A 26,041-nucleotide genomic window follows, 5' to 3' on the forward strand; every position below is an offset into this window, starting at 1 on the left:
GAAAGGCAAATCTGGGGAGGCTGGGGAAGGGCTGGGAGCAGCCTGAGCCCAGAGAAGAGAGGCAGGGAAGGTTTATCCCATCTCCTCCAGGTCCGCGAGATACCCCAAAGCCAGATGCAAGGCACTGAGATGCCAGATCTGATGGGGGCCGGGTGAGGGAGGTTGGGCCATCACATCCACACTGGGGTGGTGAAGTTGAAGACTCCTGTGATAGCTGAAACACTGAGGCAGCCAAGGCTAATCCTGGTAGCTAAATGCGCTTGTAGTGGGCTTTCTTGCTTTATATTTTTAAATTTTTTCCTATGCTATGACCCAGTGTTAAATGGACTAAAGTTATTTTTCATCCTGAAACCTTCTCTGAGATCTCTGGGCCCTCCTTCCCTCTGGGAGCACAGAATTCTTAAAGAGGTTGCACTCAGCAAGGTCACGGGGGGCTGTTCAGAGCGTCAGCTGCAGAGGTCCCTAGCACTGGGGCTGTGTCCACAGGAGGCACGGGCACTGGGCAGGGTGGGCTCCCCAGACCACTCGCACTGCGACTCCTGGAGCGCTGTCCTTTGGAAACCACTTAGCTTCTCCTTAGCAAACGTCTGTGAAACTCAGGGCTGTTACCGGTGTCTGCCAAGGTTTCCTTGAAGCAGCAGCTATGTAACAGCAAGAGAGATGCTGGCACACTCTACGCTTTCCATGCTCATTCAGGGTAACTCTTTTGGTGCTTTCTCCTTGGCTCATGGCTGCTGAGAAGCAAATGGTAGGTCACTGTACCCCGGTGCACTGCTGAGCTGGAGTGAGTTGGTCTCTGTGCCTCTGGCTGGAGCCCATGTTTGAGCCACTCAGCACCGCTCCTGGAACAAAGCTGAGGGTCCCTGGGAAGTTGCCACCCACCTACATCTGCTTCTCTGTGCTGCATCTATCGGTACTAGATCCTGCTGTGTGGATCCTGATGCCGGCGGAGAGACCTGTGACTGGTGACACTGTGAGCCCCTCTCCTCAGCTGGGGCTTTGTGAGATTCCCAAAGCAGAGGATTAATGCCATGGCTATCTCATAAATGCCATGCAAAGACGAAGAGAATTGAGCAAATGATAAAATGGAGATGAATTTTTGGGAGTAGAGAGATTGAATAAAGAAACAAGGCATCAAAATATGCAGTTTATGCACAGGAAAGATATATCTTGACAGGGACTAATATTTTATATGGAGCAAATAACTCACTAGTAACAGACATGCACATTTTAAAATGTGGTATTAGGAAGAAAGTCCTGGTTTCCCCTACTTCTTGTCAGAGTCCCTGACAAGTACAACCTCCTCACCCTGCACTCAGCGTTACCTTGTATTTAAGCATCCTCCCCTTCCCTGCCCTTCTCCTTCCCCAGCGCCTCCTCTTCCTGCTGGAGCCTGGCATGCTGAGATGGTATCATTGCTCCAGCTTTCCAACATGGAGGAGCACTTTCTCCCAATGACCGACAGAGACAACGCTGTGTGTAGACTTTAGGTGCAGAAGTCCATGTGCTCCAATCGCCCCATCGCACCTGATGCTGCGTGGTGCCCACTGCTCCCCTCTCTACATAGGGGATGCTCTTCAACTCAGCGGTGTTAATCACACTTGTGTGGTTAACATACGTTGAGACTGTTTGAGTCCACCCCAGAGGAAGACGACATGCTGGCGGACTCGTGAAAACCGTGACCTATGATGGTAGGGCCCAGGCCACAGTATGACTGGGAGTTGGGACTCCTGTTACCCTCACCTTCGTGTCTTTAAAGGACTTTGCCACGAGGCAATCAGGATGCCTTTTAGAAAGTGTGCGTTAGCAGGCTCCCAGCGTGCTTTCTGTGCCAGACCATCTGTCTGTGCTCCCCATCTCTCCTTGCCACAGCCAGAGATTTGCACAATTGAGCAGATTTAACTGTCACTGGAATCTTCCTACCTGGCGTGAGGGCTGTAAGCCTTATCTGCATTTAGGAATTGCGCTAAGCCAGCAGATCTCCTGCATATTTGCTCTTTGAAACCATGCTATGAAAAGCTCTGGCAGGAGGGCCACATAAAGGGAAAGCCCTACATCTCCAGCCTACAGATAAAGCTTTGCACCATACAAGACATTTTGATATTTTATGCTAGAATTTGGCATTGCTCCAGAAGAGCTCTGAGTTATCTTAAGCTTCATAAATGCAGAGCTAAAGCATTAGCAGGGGAATTGCTCCTAAGTCAAGGGTTAGAGGCGCACAGCAAAAAGGGTTCTTATGGGGTACTCTCCCACTGGCTTTGGGGGGATAAGTGCATATTTACACAGCCCCACCCTGGGGAAACCACAACACACTCACCAGCGCTAAGCTGAAGGGCTTACTGAAAAACTACAGCAAACCAATTCGTCCAAGCTCCTAAGTACATAAAAGCATCAAAAAGTAAAAATGTATTTTAAACTACGGTGATCAATTAGGATGATGGATGGGGACACACATCTGGTTACATTGCTTCCTTTGCACAGAGGCAGAAGCTGTTCTGAGGGAGACATCCGAGATGTTCAGAACAAGATGTTGCCCTGGATGGTCGCAGCTTGTGCAGCCGCGGAGAACGGCAGGACGTGAGACCACGGCTGCCGAAAATGTGCAGGAGATCATGTCTGCAATAGGACAGCTGGAAAGGTGCAAGTGAATCAGGTCTGCGTTTGTGCCCACCCTGGGTTGCCCATTTTTGCAGGAGCGGATGGTAGGAGCTGAACAGCTAAAATAGGCGGTCTTGAAATAATCTTGAAGGAGAGGAGCGAGGCAGCTGCTCAAAGGCGTGTGCCAGCCTGGAGCTGAATCTCGCTCAGGGAAAGGTGCTGCAGCAAAGGAGACCCTGCGTCTGATCAGGAAGCTCAGTCAAGAGCTGGAGTGTTTAAACAGCAACAGCAAAGGAACTGGGAAACAGAAAACAGGAAAGAGCAAACGGCTTTTAAACAGTGGAAATGTTCTGCTATGGAGGAGGAGGAGGACTGAAGAGGGAGGATTAGCCATCTATAAATACAAGCAGCACTGAGTTAAAAGGCTAATTAGAATAGCAAAAAGAAATACAGCAGCACATTTCAGAGACTATTTCAACTAACAAAGGGTTTTTCAAATCTGTTTGCAAGAGTGAATATGAAAGAGAAAATTGGATCCTTATGAAATGATTTCAAGAACTGGAGGAGGAAAAGGTAATGGCAGATCTCTTAAACAGCTAGTCAAGCTCCCTGACGTCTTCATCTGTTGCAAAGGTAGAGGGAGAGGTGACAGGCTTCAGTTTTCATGTCTTGGGAGGAAAAAAGAGCTGGTAACAAAGGATGGGTTTGTGAAGAGATGGGGCACAAAGGGAAAGGCCAGGCATTCTTCCCCGGCCGGCCTGGAGAGAAGCAAGCAATCTAATTATTTCAGGCTGAACTGGAAGGGCCTGAACCCTGCCCTCCCTCAGGGGGCTGGGGGTCTGCGACCGCCCCACGACGCTGCGCACAGGGAGGGGCACTGCCTCTCGCCCCAGCCCCGCTGCCATCCCCAGACCCGGCCCGGGCCGCGCCGGGGGAGGGCTGCAAGTCCCAGAGGTCACCCCAGCTGCAGCTGCACAAGAGGCAGCTAACGGGGTGTCAGAGCCAGCACAGAGCAAAACCACCCTCTGTGGAAGCGAATCATTGAGCCCTTGGTGATTTATTACCTACAGCCTCGGCATATGCCAGTAATGGCTTTTAGCTTCCCCAAAAGCTGGAACAGATGGTCCTCAAGTTCCTAACCTATTAAATATATACATACACACACATATATGTACATACATATACATACCGATATAAATACACACACACCCCCAGCTGGAAAACCCCCACCTGCCTCATTCTGCAGACGCACGTGGCTAGGCTGGACTGCTGCAAAGCAGCACCGTGAGCTGCGTCATTCCCCAGCAATGCACACCCTGTTCCCTTTCTCCATGACAGACTGGTTTAAATGCTCCTTGACCTGATGGCACTCTGGCGAGGCAGGCGTGCAGCTGGCCTTACAACAGCCTGGTTTGCAGCTCTTACCCAGCTTAGGTTTTCTGGCAAAAATTGTGATCCACATGTAATATGTCCTGCAGCTCTTCCTGGGCTCAGGGTGATGCCAGAGCGGCTGGGAGGAAGGACGTCTCTCTCCATTGCCCAGTACACTCAGATTTTCCCGTCTTCGGGACTCAGGAGTATTTCAGCCCTACAAAGAGCTTGGATCTAGCCTGCGACAGAGTTTGTCCCACATATCTGCTGGCCAGAGACAGCATGGAAAAAGGAGATTGTCACCGGAGCAGCGGCTAGTTTGGATTCACACCCTTCACCTGGGCTCCCAGCAGTTCGGGCTGTAGTACAAGGGTGTCATCCAGACCCCATCTGCAGCTGGAAAAGAGGGACTGGCATCCCCAGAGTTCACATCGAGGTAAACAGCTGAGGATAAATGGGATGACTTTTATTCTGCCTCTGTTCATGATATCACTGGTGGCTGCTGTGACCAGAGCCACAGGTCATGATGACATCAGGCCATTAATGGGACAAAACGGTGACAACTGGGGATGATTCAAGAACCAGGGACAGGGCAGGGGGGAAGAGGTGGTTGCAAGGAGCAGATGCAGGGTGCTGCTGTCTCCTCCCTGGTAGACAGTGCGAGCTGGCTCTCCGTGAGCATGCACATGGCAGTGTGCAGACAGGGACAGCGCGGTGGCTGGGGAAAGGGCTGGCTGTCCGGGAACTTTCTGAAATTAAACTAATTGGATTGCCTAGCAAATCGTAACAGCAGCTATGATACTTTGCTCTTCTCCAAGGATGCAGAGTGGCTTTATGAGCGTTAATTAACTCAGACTCATACAACACGCCTGTGAGACAGGTACAATTAGATCCATGGAGAGGGGAAGTTGGTAGCGCTAGGTCCCACGGCATGGCAGCGCAGAGGCAGCGCACACAACCCGGAAGGTCTCGCAGTACCCCCAGGACCGGCTCCCTCCCCGGGGTACGATTACAGCCCAGGAGTTCCCACTCCCAGGGCTCCACTCTAATTACCCATCCCAGCTCCCTGCACACTCACATCCATATTCATCATGACTTCCTAGAACAAACATAAGACAAAACCATGAGGAGTAGTTTTGCTAATAAATAGCCACCAGCTGCAGCCCTCTGTCCTGCCTGGGTCCAGCAGAATCCATCTGTCCTCTTCTCCTGACTCCCCCACTGTGTCCATTCCTCTGCTCCTGCCTGGTGCACCCACCCTGAGCAGCCCATGGGGCTCTGCAGCTCCACATCAGACCATTCCAACCGCCCAGTGTGCGCTGGGCGTGGGGCAGCCTTGCAGAGGTAGGAGACAGCACAATGGGTCCTGGATGCTCTATGGACTTGGCTCCATGTCCCCGTCCTCTTCTCTCCCCACTAAGAGCCACGGGACTCCATCCAGCACGGCACCTGCGCTCCAGGCGGTGTTATCTGTGGTATGGAGCAAGGGGGAGAGAAGCAGAAAAATTCACAGACATGCACCTAAATAAAATATTTTTAAGTGAGTTTCCCATGAGGTGTCAGCAGATCTTTAATATTACGCTGCCTTTGCTGGATGATCATGTTGCTCCAGCTGGTGGGGAGAGTGGCTGCCAGCTGCCCACAGGAACAGGAAGATAGAAACGTCTCCTCTTGCCTGGAAGACCTGCGCTGGCTCATCTTTAAGCACCGCTCTTGACGTTACAAAAGAATGGCTTCTTGCAATGGGTAGAAGGATGGCAGCAAGCAGGACAGCAGCAAACGTGTGCAGCCACAGATTGCTGCCCTGTCCCCAACGGGAGTGGAGCGGCAGGTTCCAGCCTCAAGGTACATAGGGTTTTACTCAGAAATGAAGAGCTTTGTTGGTCTCAAAGGGGCGGAACTGGATGTAGCCTTCTGCATCACACCATCTCTCCAGCCCTGCCCAGCTGGTAGGCTGGGACGGCTGCCCTGTCCCTGGAGATCTCTCCCTTCTCCAGCAGCCAGCAGGAAGCAAAGGATAAAGCCACACAGCTGCACACAGCCCTGCGCTGGGTGCCTAGCTGGCTCTGTCCTAATCCTGGAGCTGAGGACATTTGAGATCATTAGGGAGAAATACCATACGTACGTACAGGGATGCCCGGCCTGCATCCCTGGGCACCCACCTGTGGTCACTGCCAGAAGGCAGGATACTGGGCTTGGTGACCTGCCCCCACAATGACCACTTGTAAGGCGTCCTGCCCTCCCCACCGCTCCGGTCACTGCTATCACTCCAGCAGGTGGGAGGCTTTTGTACAGAGCAGGGATGACTGCTACAAATGTCAGCTTTAATAGCAGACTTCACCTTAGCTGGACAAAAAACCTCTTTGCCCTGTGGCAAAGCCAATGCAGCTGAGCTGCATAAACTCACCGGGTCAAATCTGGCCATTTGCAGTTTGCACTTTCTTAGCACAGGGAAGAAATAGTTATTTCCCCTAATTACATGTTAAATGCCAAATAAATGCCCTATCCTGTATGGTAATTGCAATGTCACCGAGTGATTAATGCCTGCTCTACAAGCTGAGAATCTGCACAACATTTGCAAACCATAATAACCCAGCTTCCCCGAGTTACCGAGCCCTGCATGGCCTTTCTGTCACTGGTCATTTGCTGGGCTCTGGTGAGCCAACACAAAGGGTGGTCTCCAGACTTGCCAGAACATGTCTGCAGCAGGACACAAGCTGACAAAGAAAGGCTGTTCTGCACCAGCATCAAGAGCTGTGGCTATGCCTGACTCATGACCTAGCCTCAAACTTACCCTCTGGTCGCGGTGCACTGGGGCGGGCGGCTGAGCTGCTCTGGCTGTCTGCTTTGCACGGCACCGTCTGCCTGGCCCCTGGCCCACCGCAGGATGTGGGAGCTCACGGGGATGGCCCCGCTCCGACACCCCTGCAGAGAGCTCTGGCTGGTTGCCGGGGCTGGAGCAGAGAGCTCTGCGCAGGCTCCCTGTGCGGTGCCAGACCTCAGCCCCAGCCCTGGCAGCTCCGCGTCCCTGGGGCGTGAAAGCGGCCGCGCCCGTCCCAGAGCAGAGGCTCCTTGAAGCGGCTCATGCCACAGCCAGGCGACCCATCACGGCGCTGATCGATACGAGGCTGAACATTAAAATTGATTCTCCAGCTGATCTCACATTCCAGTAGCGAGCAGCGCCCTCCTCCCAATGATTCCTACAGACTTACCATTATTATTTGTACCCAACGACATGGCATGTGAACAGGAGGGGTCTGGCCCCATCACACCCCACCAGCCAGCCACCGAGACTGCTGCCGCAGGAAGCCAGGGCTGAGCCACGCTCCCTCGCCTGCAGCCACTCCTGAGAGGGCAGCTGCCGGGGAGGAGGAAAGGCTTTCAAGTTTAGTTTTATATGTATATGAGGGTCTCAAACGGTGACACTTGCTAATTACATTTCGGAAAATAACAAAAGGAAATTCTAGAGAAAAGCTCAGCGTTTAGTCTTCCTCCATCCCCACACACAGGTTTTTTCCCTTTTTTAAAGAAATAATCTTTTAAGCATTAAAAAACTCCCCAGTACTGCTGGTACAAATGCAGTGTAACCTTGAATTATATGTAGCAGGGCTGGCTTTCATTATTTATTAGCAAGATCAATTAGAATATTCTGTTTGCAGAAGAATATAATCCAATATGTACTTCAAGCACTAACAGCTAAATATATGCTTATTTAAAAATCAATCTAAAAGTCAAGGTTTCCTTTGTAAATCCTTACTACAGATTAAAAAAAAATCTCTGAGTGTTACCACCTGCTGAATTGCTGTATTCTCAAGGAGACAGTTATACATTTGAAAATATCTCAAATGGGAATTGATTGTAAAAGGCAAACAATTGCTGAAACCCCCCAGCAGAGAGGGCTCATGGCTAGCTGGCACGCATGAAGGCTGCGTGGGTTCCATGGGTCGGCACCCCAGGACCCTGGGGGGAGTGGGGCAAGCACCCCCCGCCCGGGCAGCGAGAGCCACCCACCTCCCTGCACACCAGGGAGGGTACCGGCGGCACCCGGCTCCTGCTGGCACCGGGAGCGTGCCAGCCATGCCGAGTGACTCACCACCAACTCACAGCATCCCGGCAGAGGCTTATTTTTCATTGTCTTGACTGGGCTGACATGGAGCCAAAGCATCTGCCTGACAGCCCGGCCCAGGATCCGCAGTGTCCTCTCCTTTCTCCCCCGAGCCGCAGGTTTCTAAGATTAATTGTCATGTATTATTTATTGACCTCAGCCACGACCTTGGCCTGGCGCGGTTTCCTTCGCGAGCGCCTCCGCACCGCAGCAGCGGTGGTGACAGGCAGCCGCTCCGGCAGGGCGGCAGGCAGGGGAGCACCAGCGGTGCGGGGCGGTCGGCGCTCCCGGCCCCAGCCATGCCACGGGGCTGCCTGACAGCCCTGGAGAAGCCCCAGCTGCTCCGTTCCCACCCCACACGTCCGTTCCCCAGGCTGTGCCAGCACTCGCTTTAATCTCTCCCCTGCCGCAAGCCAGGCGCGGGCGTGCTCTGCGAGCTTCCAGGTTCTCCTTCTTTCTTAAGCTCTTTCTCTTTCGTCTTTCGTTTTTAAATCTTATCTCCAGGTAAAGAGCGTATTTGATGGGATCAAAAGGTGACCTTTAACAAGGTTAGCAGAGCCTCAAACAATATCCCTGCAAGTTCATGCACACTCGAGCGTTAAAGGGAATGGTTCTCTGATCTCTTGTTCCTCGGTGGAAAAGTTGTTTCACAAAGATCTCTGTCAAAAGTCCGTGCAGTGGGCTGACAAAACTTTCTTAAAACCCCAACACCTAGAGTGAGTTAGGCACAGGTTGTCCTCCAGCTTCTGAGAAAGCAATCATTAAAAACTTCTGAAGTATTTCTTTCTCTGTTCAAGTTCGCAGTCTCTTGCCAATTCCCTGGCTCTAACAGATTCCCGGCTATCCCCCATCTTTCACTTAGCTAAATAAAATCACTCAAATGCCTCTTAGGAGAAGCATTACTGCTGTGGAGGGAGGTCAGACAGAAGCAATCAGAATGATTAGAGAGTGATTAGTGGGCTGGAAACGCATCCAAACAGAGCGCAGGACGGAGACCCCGCAGATGTCTGCTGGGCAGAGACAACGTGACGGTGCTGCCCAGGGACCCCTCTGGCCCCGAGGGAGCAAACGGCCCCATCACGCTGGAGCTCCCTCCTCGGCAGCACTGTGTCCTGCACGGGCCTGAGGTCCTCTCGGTCATGCCAGGAGAGATGCAGAGAGGGACCAGCAGCATGAGCTGGTGGATGGCACATCCCTTCCCAAGGAGACTGGGCCATTTGACCTAGGAGCCAGGGGTCACTCCAGCCTTGGCCGAGAGAAACACCTGCAGACCTCTTATAAGCACCGTGCGGATAAATTCCAGGCAGAAGAACAGCCCTGGCCTAGGGACGATGTGGGCACATGGTGGCATGGCTCCTGAACTTCCACGGCGCTGTGGGGTCAGCTAGCTGGTCACATCATTCTGGGGCCCCAGCAGACGAGGAGGGGAGCAGGGAGCGCTGGAGGCTGGGCTGTGCTGGATCAAGAGGGCAGTTCTCCACTCTCCAGTGGCAGCCCAGAGCCGGCACTGGAGGTGATGGTACCCCCATGCCACCGGCAGGGCGATGGGCCATGCGTGGGCTCCCCCGTCTGCCGCGGAGCTTGCCAGTGCCTCCGCGCATGGCAGGGCGCCTGAAGTGAAGTGAACAGACGGGAGCGGGTGGGTGGGCAGGGATGATACCAGTGTTAATCATTTCCGTGCCACCATACATGAACGCAGCAGCACACAGACTGCAGCGCTCTGCTGCCAAGCACTGCGCACGGTGGACGAAGGCACAGGCGACTGGCTCTGCGCAAAAGCTGCCCGTTCAGTGCAGCCAACCTGCCACGGCTCTGCTGGATGAGAGCAGGTCCCCCCTGCATCACTACGCCTCTGGGGAGAGGGGCGAAAGGTGCCAGCTCTGGGTGCTCTGGGATGGGACGCAGCGAGCCACGCTCCCACCTCCAGCCTCCTGGTGCACACACATCCCTACAGCACCTCGCCGCAGGGATGGCAAAACCACCCCAGGCAGGCCAGCAGCCAAGGGGTTAAAGTCCCTTGTTATTCCTTTCATACCTGGACTCCACTTATTTGCAGACTGAATTTCCCAGAAGCCAAGGCTTTTTACTAGTGGATCTGCTGTAGAACCATGTTATTATAGATTGCAAGTTCCTTAAAGGTCAGATAACACAATACAATTGAATCATATTAGTGAGCATAGCGACTTGGTATTTTACTAAGAAAACCCATAAAGCAGATTGTTTGTTGCGGAGAAACATACATTGTATAATAAAGTCAGTGTAATTGTCTCCAGAAGCAAACAATCCATTTACAAGAAAAAACTCCCGTAATTGCGGGTCCTCAGTGCAGCCGCCGTCAGGGCCAGGCACTGGGAGGGTATCGAGTGCAGATATTGCAAGTCTGTATTTCACAATTTAGGTTACAGTATCTAAATGCATTGCAGAAGACCTAGTAGGGAAATAAACAATTTCCAAGTGTATTGTTGAGAGACAAATATTCAATATTTCATTTAATGTATGGTTTGCAGTTAGCGGTTAATCTAAGACAATGCAGAGCGAGCCGTGTTTCACACTGCTATTAAGGAAATGCAGAATTGATTGTGAGGATGATTGAGGATTTCTGAAGAGCACAATTCCCAAGTCCGTGATGACCCCTCCTTTTTTTTTCTAATTTGCCTGTAATCTACTCAGACAAATCCTTTTATCACGTTTATTTCCTTTCCAAGTTACAACTGGTGTGATTAATTACTTAACTTTGCAGTCCTGCTTACCCTGCTGTACACTCTAATTTTTCTCCCTTTAAAATGGTTTTCCATCCCAAATAGACATAGTTCCTTTTTAAGCTCCTTTACTCTGTCCCACTGAAACTTGCTGTTAATAACCAATCCTACTGGCGAAAGGTTTCCCCAGGTCCTGCCCAGCAAGCCGCCCATCCCGCCCCTGATTTCACAGTTCCTGCTGGAGGCAGCGGGCACCGTTCATCACCCTGCTTCCCGCTGCGGATGGGCTTGGGCCTTTTCCTTAGGCAGAGGAAAAGCACGGGCCTCTCTCTCCAAAAAGTCATGTGCTTGTCAGACCCAGGGGGGTCTCAGCCACTCCACCAGCGTGGAAATTCTCATTTGGTTCTAGATTTAATCTCTTAATGAAAAAGGAATTGGAACCGGCGCAACTGTTTTAACCTTTCCTAGTCTCAAAAGAGGAGGAAAAGTTATTTTTTTAAAAAAAATTGAATACACAAATCCACATCTCCTCTCATCCACCTTTAACACCCGCATCGGCTGTTTGCCGTCCGGGGGGAGCGGAGGAGGAATGCCGCGCAGCTCCCACCTCCCGCCCCGTGCCAGCTCCTGGCTCCCTCTCCGCAGCGTGCCATTGTGTCCCAGCCAAACAGCGGTGAAACACACATGGAAAAGCAATTAGATTTAAATCTAGTTCCCTCTTTCTACCTTGCCTTTCTCTTTTCTCTACGTAGATGCTCTTCAGTGTTGTAACTAATACGATTTGTGTTTAGCACAGTGTGAAACAAGAATGATTTATGGGTCTGTTAGCACTACACGGCTACCTGACGCCATCTCAGCCCCCCGAAAGGGCACTCCAAGAGCAGATTGACGAGAGAGTTCTGGCATTACATGTAATTATTTGTATACCCTGCCCACATAATCACTGTTATTCTGGCTCTCACGATGCCTGTGTGCTTTCCTTCCACCACGCTGGGCTCTGCTTTGGGAGAAAATAGGACCAGGACCCTCGACCAGCTCCAGCCCCTGACGCCATGCACTGGCCGCTGCCCACACTGTTTCCATGAACCGATCTGCTGGGTTTAAATTGATGTTTCAGCTCAGATTAACTTGTGCTTTAGCTAAAACAAATATGGGCTCAGTCTCTGCATTTCATTACCAACAGCTAATGCAAAGGCTCTGCGTGCTGGGGAACTGATCACACCCAACTCCTTGAACGTGTTCAGAAGCCCAGCATGTTCAAGGCTAGCTCAGTGACTCGCGTGCCAAAGTCCTATTGAAAGTCTCTGGGATCAGTCGAATTTTACCTGTGGCTCCGAGAGCGGCTCTGTCAGTGAGGATCCCGCACCTCTGCGCTAGCAAGTGCCCTTCATTAATTCTTAATGCTGCCCCAAGTACATCCAGCGTCCTCCTCGGCTTGGCAGCCCGCCCTGCGAAGCAGGGCAGACAATAGGCAGACCCCCCTCCCTTCAGCATATAACAAGAAGCCAAATGAAATAATGAAAGAAACTAATTTTAATGCCACAAGGGAATTGTTTTATTGCTAAAGCAGCAAATAGAACTAATTGAATCTGCTGGGAAAGAAAAAGGAGCGAAGGAAAGGAAAGGATAGGTGCAGTGCACAGACAGAAAGGGCGAACTGGGGCCTGAATATTCATGGACCTGGGAACTGCAAATCCTTGAATGCAAAATATCTTCATAACTGATAATACTGCCAACGGCGATGCATGCACAGTGCTCAGAGAGAGGGAGTTGGGAATGTTTGCATTTCCAATATATTTTTTTTGAGTAATATTATGGAACAAATTCTCTGGTTCATTAAGCTTCTTTGCACCTCCCTGGTAAAACAAAACAGCCTGGGAGTGAGCACCGCAGCCGGCACAGATTCCCGTCCGCAGCTGAACGCAGGGCGAGGCTGGGCAGGGCAAGGCGCCCACACTGCCTGCGTCCCGCCCGCGGGCAGGCAGCAGTGCCCAGAGGAGCTCCGCCAGCCCTCGCGGTGCCACGTTCGCAGGCAGCAGGCACCCTTGGGACAGTTTTGCTGCCCACCAGGGACAGGCAGGTGACCAGGCAGCTGCCTGCCAGATTGAGGGGCTGCGAAGGCAGCTGAGATCCCCCATCCCTGCCGCAGGCTGAGCGCAGTCCCGCGTGGCTGGGCTGCAGAGCGGGGGCACTTCATCCCAAATCACTTCCCATTTCACAGGCTGCCAGTTAAACCTGCCACAAGCTTTTAAATTCACTGTTTTCAGTGAACCTTAATTTTCAGTAGCAACATATATATTAATGTAGGAGGTCGCATTTTAATTAAGGCAGCATTCATGTTCTTCATTACAGTACTAAGTCATCCAGCTAGAAACACCAAGGATATAAATCCCGTTAATGAAGAAGGAGCTACATATTCTGCACTGTACATTTAAGCACAGAGGCACCAACGTACAAAATGACTTCAGGGGGGTGCTCCAGGAGAAAAACTGGATTAGAAATGCAGTTTGTACTCTGAAGGGCCACACAACATTCATTCGGCACCACTGCAACTGTAGGCCCCAAATTTGCATCCCGAAGGCATAACAAACAGCCTGTTGTACCTCAATCCACTTTTTTCCCCCTAGAAAAAAACCAAGGCACAACTAGGCTGCATGGGTTTGCTGGTGGGGTTGCACAGTGCCCAGGCTCCTCCCGGACCCTGATGCCCGCGGGTGGGAGGGGAAGATCTGCAGCAGAGACCCTCCGCCGCCAGGAGCCAGCAGAGCCCCAGGAGGAGGGGGGCCTTCCCCCCAACCCCGACCTCCTGCGGAGCGCTGTGCACCCGCGTTAGTGGTAACTCAGGGCTGAGCTCTCCCCCAGCTCACCGGAGAACAGAGCCACAGGACGAAATCCACCTCTCTGCAGAGTCCCCCCCAGTCCCTCCCTATGCCAGCATCCCAAATCCTCGCCCTCTGGGCACAGCAAAGAACTTCACACTCTCCTCTGCCTGCGATGCACTCTAAGCATTAGCAAAAGTTAATAGGGGGCACTGGCAGAGCCGCTCTGGGAGGCGCCTCGCAGCGTTACCCTGGGGAAGGACCTCGAACCGGGCAGCAGAAGACTCACATCCACCGTGGTGCCCTGCGGGGACCTTGACCAGCAGGAATCCCCGCTCCTGAATACATTACCCCGACTGCAGTCAGCAGCTTTGAACTTAAACATTAATAAACGAGCTCCTTAAACACTCCGGCAATGGGAAAGCACTTTCCCACCATTGCCTCCCGCAAAAAATGGCTGAAGAATTTCTGTTCAGGTTTTCCAAATGAACCGGTCCATGGCAGAGACACGGATGGTCTCCCACAGAGACAACTGCATCCCAAGACGAGAGTGTTTCAGAATATTATGTGGGAAGGAGGTAATATTAAAACACCTTGATGCAACTTTACCAGCAGTGGCTCAAGCAGAAAAGCCTGTAATGATCTAATAACACATTTCCCCTGCTGCCACTCCAGCCTTGAGAAATGGAGGGTAGTTTGAGCCTTAAATCCATCCCAGCTCTTCCTTTGTCATTAATTGTTAGGCTATTTGTATTACACGTTTTACATACCAAATAGACTCAAATTTCATGGTGGGCTAGACTGCAGAAATGCCTCTTTTAATCTTTTTAATTCTAAAGTCGTAGAAAACTTTAATATTTTCTAATGGAGTATACATTTACTCACATCTAACAATATCACTACAATTTAGGAGCAATAAAAGTCAAGCTTCCGTCTGTATGATAAGCTTGCAGCTTTATTTCCAAAGTTCAATCAGTTAACCTAGGAGAGCAATAGCTCCTCTACAATGAGTAACGATGCAGAATAATATTTAGATAGAGATAAACCCTTTTTGCATAGGAAATTGCATTACGATTTGCTGGGTCTTAGAAATTCTCAGCGAGATACTTTAGTTTACCAATGAAGTTATTGCCTCAGGCATTTTTCCACAGTGCTTTGATTTTTTCGGGGGCTTCTGGAGGATTTTGAGCTGAGTAAGGAACCTTTATTGTTCCTGATCCAGGCATGTGTAGCAGACCCGAGGGCACCGCCTGCGCACCCTTCTCCCATGCCAATTCAGCCGCAGCGCTGACAGGGCAGCAGCGGGTGGTAGAGCATCCCAAAAAGCAGCGGCAGGAAAGGACCGGACCCCCGTCTCGGGTCGGGGCTGCGCAGCCCCCCCGGGCTCTCTGCCCCTCACGAGGGAGGGGCGGGTGGGCACTGCCCACGCTGCCAGCCGGGGACTTCCAGGTCTCCCCGGCACCCTGGGCCCCCACCGCGTGTTTGCCCCGTCAGGCCCAGCTCCCCAGGGTGGGGGGGAAACGCACCATGGTTACAACAGCAATTGCAGCAGATGCCTGGCTAGCTTGGATTGCTCTGGCTTGGCCAGACATTTAATCTACCTTGGGCAGCCATTAATGACGGCTGGCAAGCAAGAACGCTGCCAAGTGGCTCCCCTCCACTGCCAGGCCCCGGCCAGCACCAGCCACCACACTTACATCTTCCTTCACACCGGCTAAAGCACCTTCCCCATCGCACTGCCCACTCCCCTAGAGCCTCCCGCGTTCACGCCTGGCACTTGACTGCAGCAGTTTCTGCAGTTTTTTAATGGCTCAGGTGAAAAAAGGCAGAGCCCTTTCCCGGGGTACCTCTGTCCCCGCTGTCTATCACCTGGCTCTGCAGACCCCCAGCGCCGCAGAGCAGAGGCGGCGGTCGGTGATTCGGGATTAACACGGTTCAAATAAATAGCCAAGAAATTAGCTGGGAGGTGCGAGCGCTGACGGTGCAGGCGAGCGGCAGCGGGATCAATGCGGGTGCTCCCCGGGGGACAGACCAAGTGGGGATGAACCAAAGTCCAATTAAAGACCTCCAGCAGCAGCGACTTCAGGATCCATGGTCTGCCATCAGCATCTCATGAGTCAGCGCTTCGGATGTAAAAGGGTCGGTTTGTCTCTAAGCAAGTGAGGCTGGAGCCGAGTAATACATAATTAATAACCTGCCCAAGGGATGCAGCCCCTTCCACCCACAGGTGAGCCGGAGGCGACTCCTCCCGCCGCGTCCAGGGGCTCAGGGATGGGTCCTGAACCTGGGGGTGGCAGCTGAGCGCCCAGGGTGCAGGGGCACCTGGAGGTAGCCCCGAAGCCTCTGGAGCTGGTGCCTCCTTGCAGTTGGCGTTACACAGATCGGGTGGTTTTGTCTTTTCCTTGGCTGGGTGATGGCAGCTCGTGCTGTCAGCTGCTGAATCCAAATGCGAATTTAACAGACGCTTCTGATGCTGACGTTAGCTTTCCATGAGCGTGCTCGCTGCTCAGCTTAATTATATGAATGTCCATCAAGAACAAATACAGAAAGGGCAGAGCTGAGGCTGAAATAAAGTTATTTGCAGATGTGGATGAACACTAATAGAAAGTATATTATATTACCGTACCCATCTCAATGCAAGATGAAAGGAAATATGCTCTAAAACAAAGGAGAGCTGCGAATTCAGGCTACCAGAGCAACGTTGCTCCACTCGGATCCAAAATGATTACCCCCTAATAAAGGAGGGGGCCTAGTCCACTCCAGCCTGGCTCTGGAGGGAATGGAAATCAGATTTTGGCTTGAAATGTGTTACAGCAATATCTGTAATACAAAATAAAGTCTGGCAGATGGAGTTATTTTTATCCAAAACCAGTTCTGTTTAGTAGGTCCGTGGCTATAAACGATGTCCCTTTGCTATTTCCTCTTCCCCCCAGTTCCCCTGCCTCAGTTTCTCCAATCACTGACGAGATTGGAGCAGACAACCGCGGGTATATTTTGGGAGGCTCCTACATTACTTAGCTGTAAAAATCAATTGTGAATTTTGCATCCACCCTCAGCATTTGGCCTGTTTATATTGCCAAATAAATTCTTTAAAGAAGTACTGTACTTCACAGGAGAGCTTGTCAAGGTAAATACCTTCATTTACATAAAATGTGACTAGCAATTGAAATGTTAAAGCCATAAAGAGCAAGTTTATGATCCATCCTTGATGCTTGGATGTATAATATGACAAGGGGAAAAATAGTGCGCCTTGCAACATTTACTAAATTGGTGTGTTGACTCTGGGGATGGAAATGGGAGATTTGAAAAAACAGGTTGGAGGGGGTTTTTGAGGTTGGTTGGGTTGTTTTTTTCTTTTTTCCATAAATATGAATCCTTTCCACAGCCTTCAAACAGTTGGCTTTTAAACACTCTCCTTCAGCTTGGAAACAGCAGCTACCTAAATAAACAAACAGACAGCCGGGCTGGGACCTGCGTGGGAAGGAGCTACCTGGCGCGCGGGGCTCCCTGGGGGACGCTCACCTCGGGTCACTGCGGGGGGACAGGACCCCAGCAGGGGAGGGGCACCCCGGCCACACGCTCCCGCGCACCGGTGTCCCCTGAAAAAGTGGAAGCAGAAAGTGGCGCCCACATGCCATTATGTGTACAGCAGAGGTCTGAGCAGCAGCTCCTGCAGCCCCGTCGCTCACGGCCGGCTTTGCCGGCCACGGGGAAGCTGAGCTGCTCTGTACATGGGTCACGGGGACTGATCCTGCCCAGGCCTCTCTACCTCCCACGCCCCAGGAGCAAAGGCAACGCCGTGCCTTTGATCTAAACAGTAATTTCTCACTGTGATTGAAGAGACTCTTATAATTTAGGGTTTTCTTTTAAACTTTTTAAAAGGGAGGGGAAACCAATTTAAACCCCTTCAAATCCTAAATAATACTTTTTAAAAAGTGAATAAAAAGGATAAAATGGACTGCTGCCTACATATATACCACGGTGAAATTATAATATCCACACTTAATGCTCTGGGAAGTTTGATAGCGCACGTTCCTCACCTGAACCCAGTACGAACATTTCAGCCATTCATTCATACTCGTACCCTTCTCAATCCATTGAAACCACTTCAAGCAAAAATAATTTGAAAGAAATTACCTCTGTGTATTACACCACGAGCAGTGAGAAATGTCCCACATGAGCCTCTCCAGCCCCAAAAGCAATAAAATTTCTGCTGAAGTGGATGATATAATGACTCAGGGAAAAGAAGTCCCCATGACAACAAGAGGTAAGAGAAATCCATGAAAAGCAAAAGACTCCGACCTCTCTCGATACAAGGTGTCACCAATTTGTGCTGGAATTTTCACTTTGAAAATCAAAAGCCTTTGTCCATAACTTTCTTTGAGAACCTGTTGTTCCTTCTTTGCTGGTCTGGACTTTGAACAGAGCAGAACGAGCCTTGCTAAATCAGACACTGAGCAGGGGTCAGGCTCATCATTTAAACCCATGAACGCAACCAACTGACTCTTTGCCTTTCTCTTTTCCAAGGGGGCTGGTTTTCCCCAGACCTATTTTTGGGTTTCTTGTAGCATCTACATGCTTGAGCGATACTGCATTCACACACAGAGCGAAGCTCACAAACTTTGACACTACAAATAACACTTAAACCGTCAGCAGCAAAGCACTGTAGTGTTTACTTAGTGGGTTATTGAGCAAAATCCTAGAGAAAGAGTGTTCCTGAAAATACAGTGCAACAGTTGGATTATTTCAGGCCTGGTGACATATGACGGTTCCCTATGTGCTCCAAGGGATGCTCCAAAAGTTGTCGGAAGAGGCATCTCCGCCCCGCTTGCCTGGTTTTCTGAGCCCTGGGTTCATAACCCTCCCAAGTGCTGCTGCTGGGAGGTGCTGGGCTGCTCCCATTCGCGCGGCCCGGGCACACGCCAAGGCTCGGAGGGGAAGCAGGGCAGGACCCAGCTGGGTACGGTGGTGGGACGTGGCGCTGGTCCACCCTCCCTCCGCCCTGCCGAGAGCGCGGCGCCGGCCGTGTCCCTGCCAGGGCTGAGTGGGGTAGGTGCATGGGGGCTGCCAAGGGGCGTTCAGCACACAGCTGGGCTGCCTCCCCCCTCCCACTGGCACTCTCTGCATTATGTGCCCACCATCACCTGCAAACAAATACACGTTACCCGGACGCAGAAGCAGCGACCAGCTCTGCAGGAGCGGGTGCTCCGGAGCTCTCCCCTGCCACCGCGCTGTCCCTCACACTTCTCTCACTCTCTTTGCAAGAAGAGCAAGCACAGTGTGGAGGGGCTGCGGGTGCTGAAAGCAGCTGCCATTCCCATGGCTACAATCGAGTAGCCTGTGGATAACCATCATCAGGTGATAAAACACTGCAAAGAGGCCTGATTAATTCCTGCATCCCATCCCTTGAGCTGAAACTGAGCAGAAAGGCCACGAGAAGACTGCTGTCCAGCAAGGGTGCAGGATAGGCTCCCCGGGCCCAGCACACAGGACAGGGGCAAAGGCCAGGAGACCCCCAGCTCTGGCACATGGTGGGTTCACTCCGGTAGCTCTGGGTGCAGAAGAAAATCCATGCCTGCTGCTGGAGTAGCCTCTCTCCAGCCCCCAGATGGGTGAAGCACAGGGACTGACCGGCGAAGAGCCTGGCCCCCTGCTCACAGCCTCCAGGCTGTAGCCCAGCTCAGCCCAGACCCTCCGCCAGCTTTACTGAGAGCCAGACCCTGGCATTGGCAGGACGTCGGTGCTGTGCGTGTGTGCTTGCCCTGCATACAAGACTTGGGCTAGAAAAAACAATGCACATGTAGGATCTAACACAGACCTAAAGGTTTAGGAAAGGTGAAGGGGACAAGGTATTGCAGGAGCTGTGTTACACGGAAATACTCATACAGTCTTCAACCCAGATTAATCCCGATTAATTAGGGCAGCTGAGTCACTACATTTCAGCAAAAGCCAACTCACAGCATGTCCCAGAAAAAAATCAATACACTTTCCCTAAGTTACCAGAAGTGCAGAGGGCATGGAACACTGGGAAGGCCTTTTGCAGAGAAATACAGCAGTTACCAGGCATCTGCAGCAGTGCCCGTCATTAGCAGAAAACCCCAACCTATCCATCCACCGTAGGTGTTCCTGTAGTGCCCATCAGCACAGACTCACAGTGCTGATGGAAGTGGTTGATTTTCTGAATACCCTGACCTGATCAGAGAGGCACAAGCATTACCCAGCAACGCAATTACAGCTCACAGTGAGGGTCACACTGTGTGGGACCGAGGCTGAAACGGCCCCAAGCCATTGCTGTCCAACAGCTGTTAAGGGATGCAGCAGGGGGTTCTCATCGCACATCCTCGGACATGACCAGCACCGTTTCTGCCGGCAGCCGTGGCGGCGAGAGCCGGGGGCTCTAAGGTAGGATCAGCCCCGGTGCACACAGAGACAGCTCTGCTGCGCCAGCCTCCAGATCAGCACAGCAGGAGGGTAGGTGAGACGGTGAGCAGCCCCGGGGAGGAACAGAGCCCGTTACAGCGATAACAGTGCATGACAGCAGCTTCCCCAATACAGACGAGTTTAATGTCCACAGGGACACAACCGAGAGCATTGGCTCCGCAGCCATAGCCAGCTGCTCCTTGGAACCGCTGGCTCAAGAGCACATGTTTATTACTGGGAGAAGAGCTCCCTGTCATGGTATTATTCATTATTTGTATGAGGGCAGCAGCTCACAGAATAACACACAGGCCTGACTGTTAGGGAGAATGCTCCAAAAAACCCAGACAGGCGGTGAAAATAGCATTAGACATGCAAACCATTTCATTGCCTGTCATAGTGACTGCTCCCTGCAGTGGCTGCAATGGGACTGCTCCACGCATAAAGCTACACCCCTGTATAAGTGCTTAACATGCGGAGGCCTAGGGCAGAGCGAGAGGAACGTGGTCCAATTACAGAGACATTGCTGCAGCTTCTCCATGAACGTGCCACCGAGAGCAATGTCCACGTACACATAGAATTTAACTCCTGGTTATTTGGAATAATCTTCAAATCAGTGAACTTTAGAACTCCACAATTTAAGTCCACCACTATCAGATACTCTCTTTGCATTGTGGAGATCATATTTTTGTTAAAACTTCAGATTTGTTTTCAAAATACTGTTATGAATCCTCACTTTTCTGCTAAACATGGCGTGCTGAGGCAGCCTCGAAAGTGTGAACAGACAAAACTGAACCACCTCACCATGGTGAGCCTGCGGGCAGCTGGGAACGGTGGACTCTGAGCACTGGGCTGTTCCACTCAGCTCGGAGAGCTACCGAGACACCGACGTGCTAAGATCTATTGTGTTGGTCATTCACACAAGCAGAACGACCCAGCTAAACACCATCTGTCCCGGTACTGAGAGCCCCCACTCTCTTTACACAGCCACCTGAAAGCACTTTTCCTCCAACACCTCCAGAGCGGTCACCAGCAGCATCTGAGCATCCGGAGATGTCAGCATCTGCACATGTGGAATCATCCCACCACTGAAACCACTGGCAGTGTGGCAGCTGTACAATGCCAACAGGATCGGCTCCTCTTCTCCTCCAGTCACATAAAGCCACCCGGGACCACATCGAAGCCAGGGCTCTGCTGCAGACCCCAGGTCCAGCCCTCCGGTACGTGGCCTCTCCAACAGCTGTTGCAGGAGACACCAAACTGAGGCCGCCAGCACTGCAAGGTGACAAACCTGTCCAAGGGGCAGATGCTGCGAGCAGTTTGCAGTTCCCATTGTCCACAAAATCCTTTCATGCTCATGCACCCTTTTTTCATGCCCAGGCAAGGAACTTGGGCATATCCCAGATGCTGCTTCTGTTCGTGCTGGTAATGAGCATTTGTAGATGCAAGCCAAACTCCTTCAGTGCTCAGGGGCCTCCAAAGTTTCCCCATCATTCTGCTGTCCTTGCTGCACTCTCAAAAAGGCTCTCACAATTCATTTCCAACTGCAGGATAGCTCGAGGCAGAGCTCACGGCGCAGGCCATGCCCGCTGAGGCATGAGCATCGCGCTGGAGAGAGCACATCGCCTGTGCAAATGCCTCCAGTCCAGCCTGGCCGCAGGGGCCGTGCAGGGGGGTTACCTGTGCCTGGGCTGACTGGGCAGCAAGAGCTGCCCTGGGCATGCGAAGGAGCAGGACATGCGAGCACTGACAAAAAAAATCAACAGCAGTTCCTACAGGGAAGGCTGGTGTATCCTGTGGTTTTGAAGGAATGAGGGGGTGAAAGAGAGCCGCCAGCGACTTCCAAAGGCAAGGCAGATACCTCCTCCTTGCCACAACCTTCATCCACAGTGAGACCAAGTTCTGGCGTATTATAAGGGACGAAGTCAGCAAAGTTCGTCATCAAAGATAATATTTACTGCCAGGTATCAGTGTCCCAGACTTAAGAGATGAAGGTATGCAAGTAATACAGACACCAGAGAGAATTATTACCACGCTGTTAACAAAGACACTTCCCACTCATCCTTTAACACACTGTTTAGTAGTAGTCAAGTTACAATCTGTATTAAGGAAAAAGAAAAAAAGCAAGCTAGGAAATTTATCAACAAACATTCATGTACATGGGAGTATTAAGTGCAGTTGAAGGAAAGCTGTATCATTGAACTTGTCCTTCAGACAGCCCAACATTACGATGTACGGAGTCACAAATTGCAATTACTCAAACAATTCTGGCAGCATAACATGAAGCAACCAAAACAAGCCTTCGACCCAGTTCGCATCCGTACATGTGTAGGAAGACCTCAATTCAGTAATTTCTACATAAACTTTGACTGCAGAGCTAAAGCAATGACAGACAGCGCAGCTTTCCCTAAAGGTTACCAGGAAAACAGCACAGGCTGCAGAGAGCTGGTGTAACAGGCTTGCCACACGGCACCAGCCAACAGGCAGAAAGCTGTATTTGCACTAACTTCAGCCTCTGACTACGGTCCCGATATAGATCCTGGGCACAGTGTTTATGGCTGACTAACCTCGAGGCAGCAAAGACATGAATAACGCAGCATGGGACACACACAAAAGAAATGGTAGCGTTTAGGTACTATCTCCATTTTACAGACGGAGAAACTAAGGTGGGGAAACTGCTGAGAGAGCAGCCCTTAACTGTGTTAGCAGGGTCTGGACCAGATCACGGGCTTCTCGTCCCTACAGCTCTGCCAGACTAGAAGATATTCTCAGTACTGAATGACAAAGCAAGGAATCCTGAGGGTCTGCTGTTTCCTTATTCCACTACATAAGAAAAAACTTGACAGTATTAAAAGCTAACAGTTTATAATGCATAAAAAGAAGTGTTATATGCAAAATATAAACAAGTGATAGAAGTCGCTGTAAGGACATGCTGGTATAAACACTTCAATAGTTGCTTCTTTGCTTAAAGAAAATTGACATTTCTGTGCATAAGAGAAATCTCCAATTACTCTACCTGGGACACAGCTGCAAGCAGTCAGCCTTTTGGTGCACTCAATCAGGTAATCTCAGGGAAGGTCAGGAAGAAATAGCTGCTAGTGTGGATAGCGATTTTCCCCCCCTTCCATTTTTGCTCAGTATTTGTACAGCACCAAGCGCGACAACCTCCTGGTCCATGACAACAGCACGGTACCGGTACAGCAGCAGGGGAAACCTGTCGCTCCCAATGAGGTGCAGATTGCCAGCGCTGTGTGACCTGGTATCCTGTCCCAGCAAGGCTGAAAAACTTGCAAGGAGAAAGGAGAAGCAAGCTGTTTGGGTTGGGCAGGTGTGAAAATGGCTTTAGGTTAAACAATCAGGGCAAATCCTCAGGGCCACGATGGCAGTTAAGCAGTGGTGTAATTTATTTATCCCACGGCCAGAGAATCCATTCACCAGCCTACTCTGCCCAGGACCCTCACAAATCAGCTCTGACCCAACATTTTCTTCTCCCACTTCACCACAGCACCAGTGCTAGAAATCAGCTAAACAAACCCCAGAGCTACTGCAGGCATGAAAATTTTCAAAATGCATTCTGCAAATGAAAACCTGTGTGTGCCTTTTACTCCACGAGAGGAGTTACACTCACTCTCTAGCCCTTTTCTTGTAGCATGACTTTAAAGATGAAAAAGCAGCTGCTTGCTATATTCAGCGCTTGATCTTCTTCTGCCTATTTTGAATAAAACCAAACCTTTTTATATGCCACTTTTTAGCCTCTTCCAGCAAGTTCTAAACCTATTTTTCAAGGCAAGCCTTTCCTGCAGGAAAATTCAGTAAAATAAGATATTGTGTCTGAAATTATATATATAAACACAATAACCACAGTCAATCCTTTAGTCCTTCCCCATGTTGGTACAGCACACTGAAAACACTCTCAGAGACAAATGCCCTTTCTCAGTGCTGATCGCTACTTTATTGAGGTCCCTCAAGAAAATCCCTCAGCATTTTAACAAAGCCAAGTGGATGCTACACCAAATAAGTGTTATGCAGACTTAGCTTCCACAATTGCCACAGAAAATTGCCTGGAGTTCCTCACATTTAAATGCCATTAACACGGAGACTGTGTACTCTATTTTAATAGAGAGTGACTGGATAATCCAAGCAGTAACTAACTGGCTGCCTCTATTTATTTTTTCATTCATTTTCAGAGCAGCTAAACAGCTACTATACTAAGCGCAACAAAAAGACAGAGCTTTATCAGCTTACCCACAGACTATTTCTTATAAAGAAACTACTATGTGTTGCTTTTAACGGTAAACTAAAGAACTACTAGTAATTTGCAATTTCCACTGATGTACTGCATTCTTTTTAGTTGAGAGAGAAAGAGAAACCCTGAGCCACCACAAGTCATTGATTTGCTAAACCTGCCAAGGCACTTAACGCTTCATTACTGCAGTCCAGTATTTTCTAATAATCAGAACTTTTAGCATAAGATTCCCTGAAAATGTTACGCTGTATCAGACAACAACATTTACAGCCTTCTTCACAAATAAAATTAGATCTTGTCAATGGAAAAAACTTTCTGACGTGGGACTTGTTGAATAAAGAGTAAATCTTATTTGTGAAGTGATCGCTGCAGCTTGTAGGAAAGCAGGCATCCTTCTTCACTTCAAAGCCCCTAGCATCACCTGGAACAACTTGCAATCTTGTTTATTTCAGTAATTATTAATTACTGACCTATTTAGACACGTTCTGCACCAAGTGCACCTGAACTGCTACAGTCCACTCAAGCGTTCTGGGCATGGGAGTTACAGAAGAAGGATGTTTTTACACATTTTCTGCCTTCTCCCGTCAGAACACCACGTTTTAAATCACCGCAGCTGTCAGGCGAGGCACCCACGCGATCACCCGGCCTGCCCTGACAGCGCGGTTCGGCTCTCACGCTCCGCACCAGCCGCGGACCCGCGCGGAGGTCCCGGGACCCACCGCGGCCCCCGCCCCGCCGTCGTCCGGAGCCCTCCGCGGGGTCCCCGGGCCCCACTGCCCAGCCGCCTGCCGGGGCCATCCGGGGGGGCCGGGAGACCCCCCGCCCCGGCGCAGACGGACACACATCCCGCCCCGGCCCCCGCGGTGGGGGCGGCCCCGGGGTCGCGCCCGGAGCCCCCGCGCCCTCACCTGTACCACTCCAGCCCCTTCTCGTAGTTCCTGTCGAAGAAGTGGGGCTCGGTGCCCACGGCGCGCACGTCGGGGTGCGCCCGGATTGCCTCCAGCAGCGCCCGCGTCCCGCCCTTCTTCACCCCGATGATGAGGGCTTGCGGCAGCCGCTTCTCCCCGTAGTCCGGCGTTGTGCTGCCGCCGCCGCCGCGGCCCCCCGGGCTGCCGGCCCGGCTCAGCTCCTCGTCCGTGGTGCTCGACTCCTGCGGGTCCCTCTCGAAGGCTCCGCTCTGCGCCGTGATCACCTCGCCGGGGGCCAGGGCCGTCCGCAGCCAGGCGCCCGCCGCCCCTTCCCGGCTGCTGTTGGAGGCCCGCGTCGGAGCCGCGGAGGGGGCCGGGGCGCCGGAGCTGCCCGGCGGGCTGGCGGGGGAGCGCGGGGCCGCCGTGCCGGGGAGCGCGGCCGGGGAGCGCGGGGCCCCGGGGACCGCCATGCCGGGGAGCGCGGCGGGGAAGCGCGGGGCCGCCGTGCCGGGGAGGGCGGCCGGGGAGCGCAGGGCGCCCGGGCCGGTGCCCCCCATGAGGCTGTAGCACAGGTAGGTGAGGCAGAGGGAGAGGCTGCACATGCAGAGGAGCTTCCGCGCCGGGGGCACCTTAGAGCCGCGCCCGCCCGGCACCCCCGGCTGGGCGGGGGGGGACATGGCTGCTCCCCGCTCCTCGCCCCGGGCACCGGGCGCACATGGTGTCAGCCGCCGCCCGGCCGCCCCAGCCGCATGGGGCGCCGCTGCCCTCCCGCCCCGCCGCCGCCGGGGGGGAGCCCCGCATGGCACGGTCGCCGCCGGCCCCCGCCGGCCACCGGGGCGCCTGGGCTCAGCGCGGCCGCGCTCCGGTACCGCCCCAGT

At 52.0% G+C, this 26,041-nt stretch overlaps 1 protein-coding gene across 1 annotated transcript in view; it reads right to left on the bottom strand.

Annotated features, from left to right (window-relative positions):
• Positions 1–25,840, bottom strand: part of HS3ST4 (heparan sulfate-glucosamine 3-sulfotransferase 4) — a 64,536-nt gene extending 38,696 nt beyond the window's left edge. The window contains exon 1 of the mRNA XM_059826500.1: positions 25,164–25,840. Coding sequence (XP_059682483.1) covers positions 25,164–25,840 — 677 coding nt within the window. The remainder of the gene's footprint in view (positions 1–25,163) is intronic.
• Between the last annotated feature and the right edge of the window lie 201 nt (positions 25,841–26,041).

The sequence above is a fragment of the Gavia stellata genome, chromosome 18, assembly GCF_030936135.1.
Source record: "Gavia stellata isolate bGavSte3 chromosome 18, bGavSte3.hap2, whole genome shotgun sequence".
In the NCBI taxonomy this organism is placed as follows: domain Eukaryota; kingdom Metazoa; phylum Chordata; class Aves; order Gaviiformes; family Gaviidae; genus Gavia; species Gavia stellata.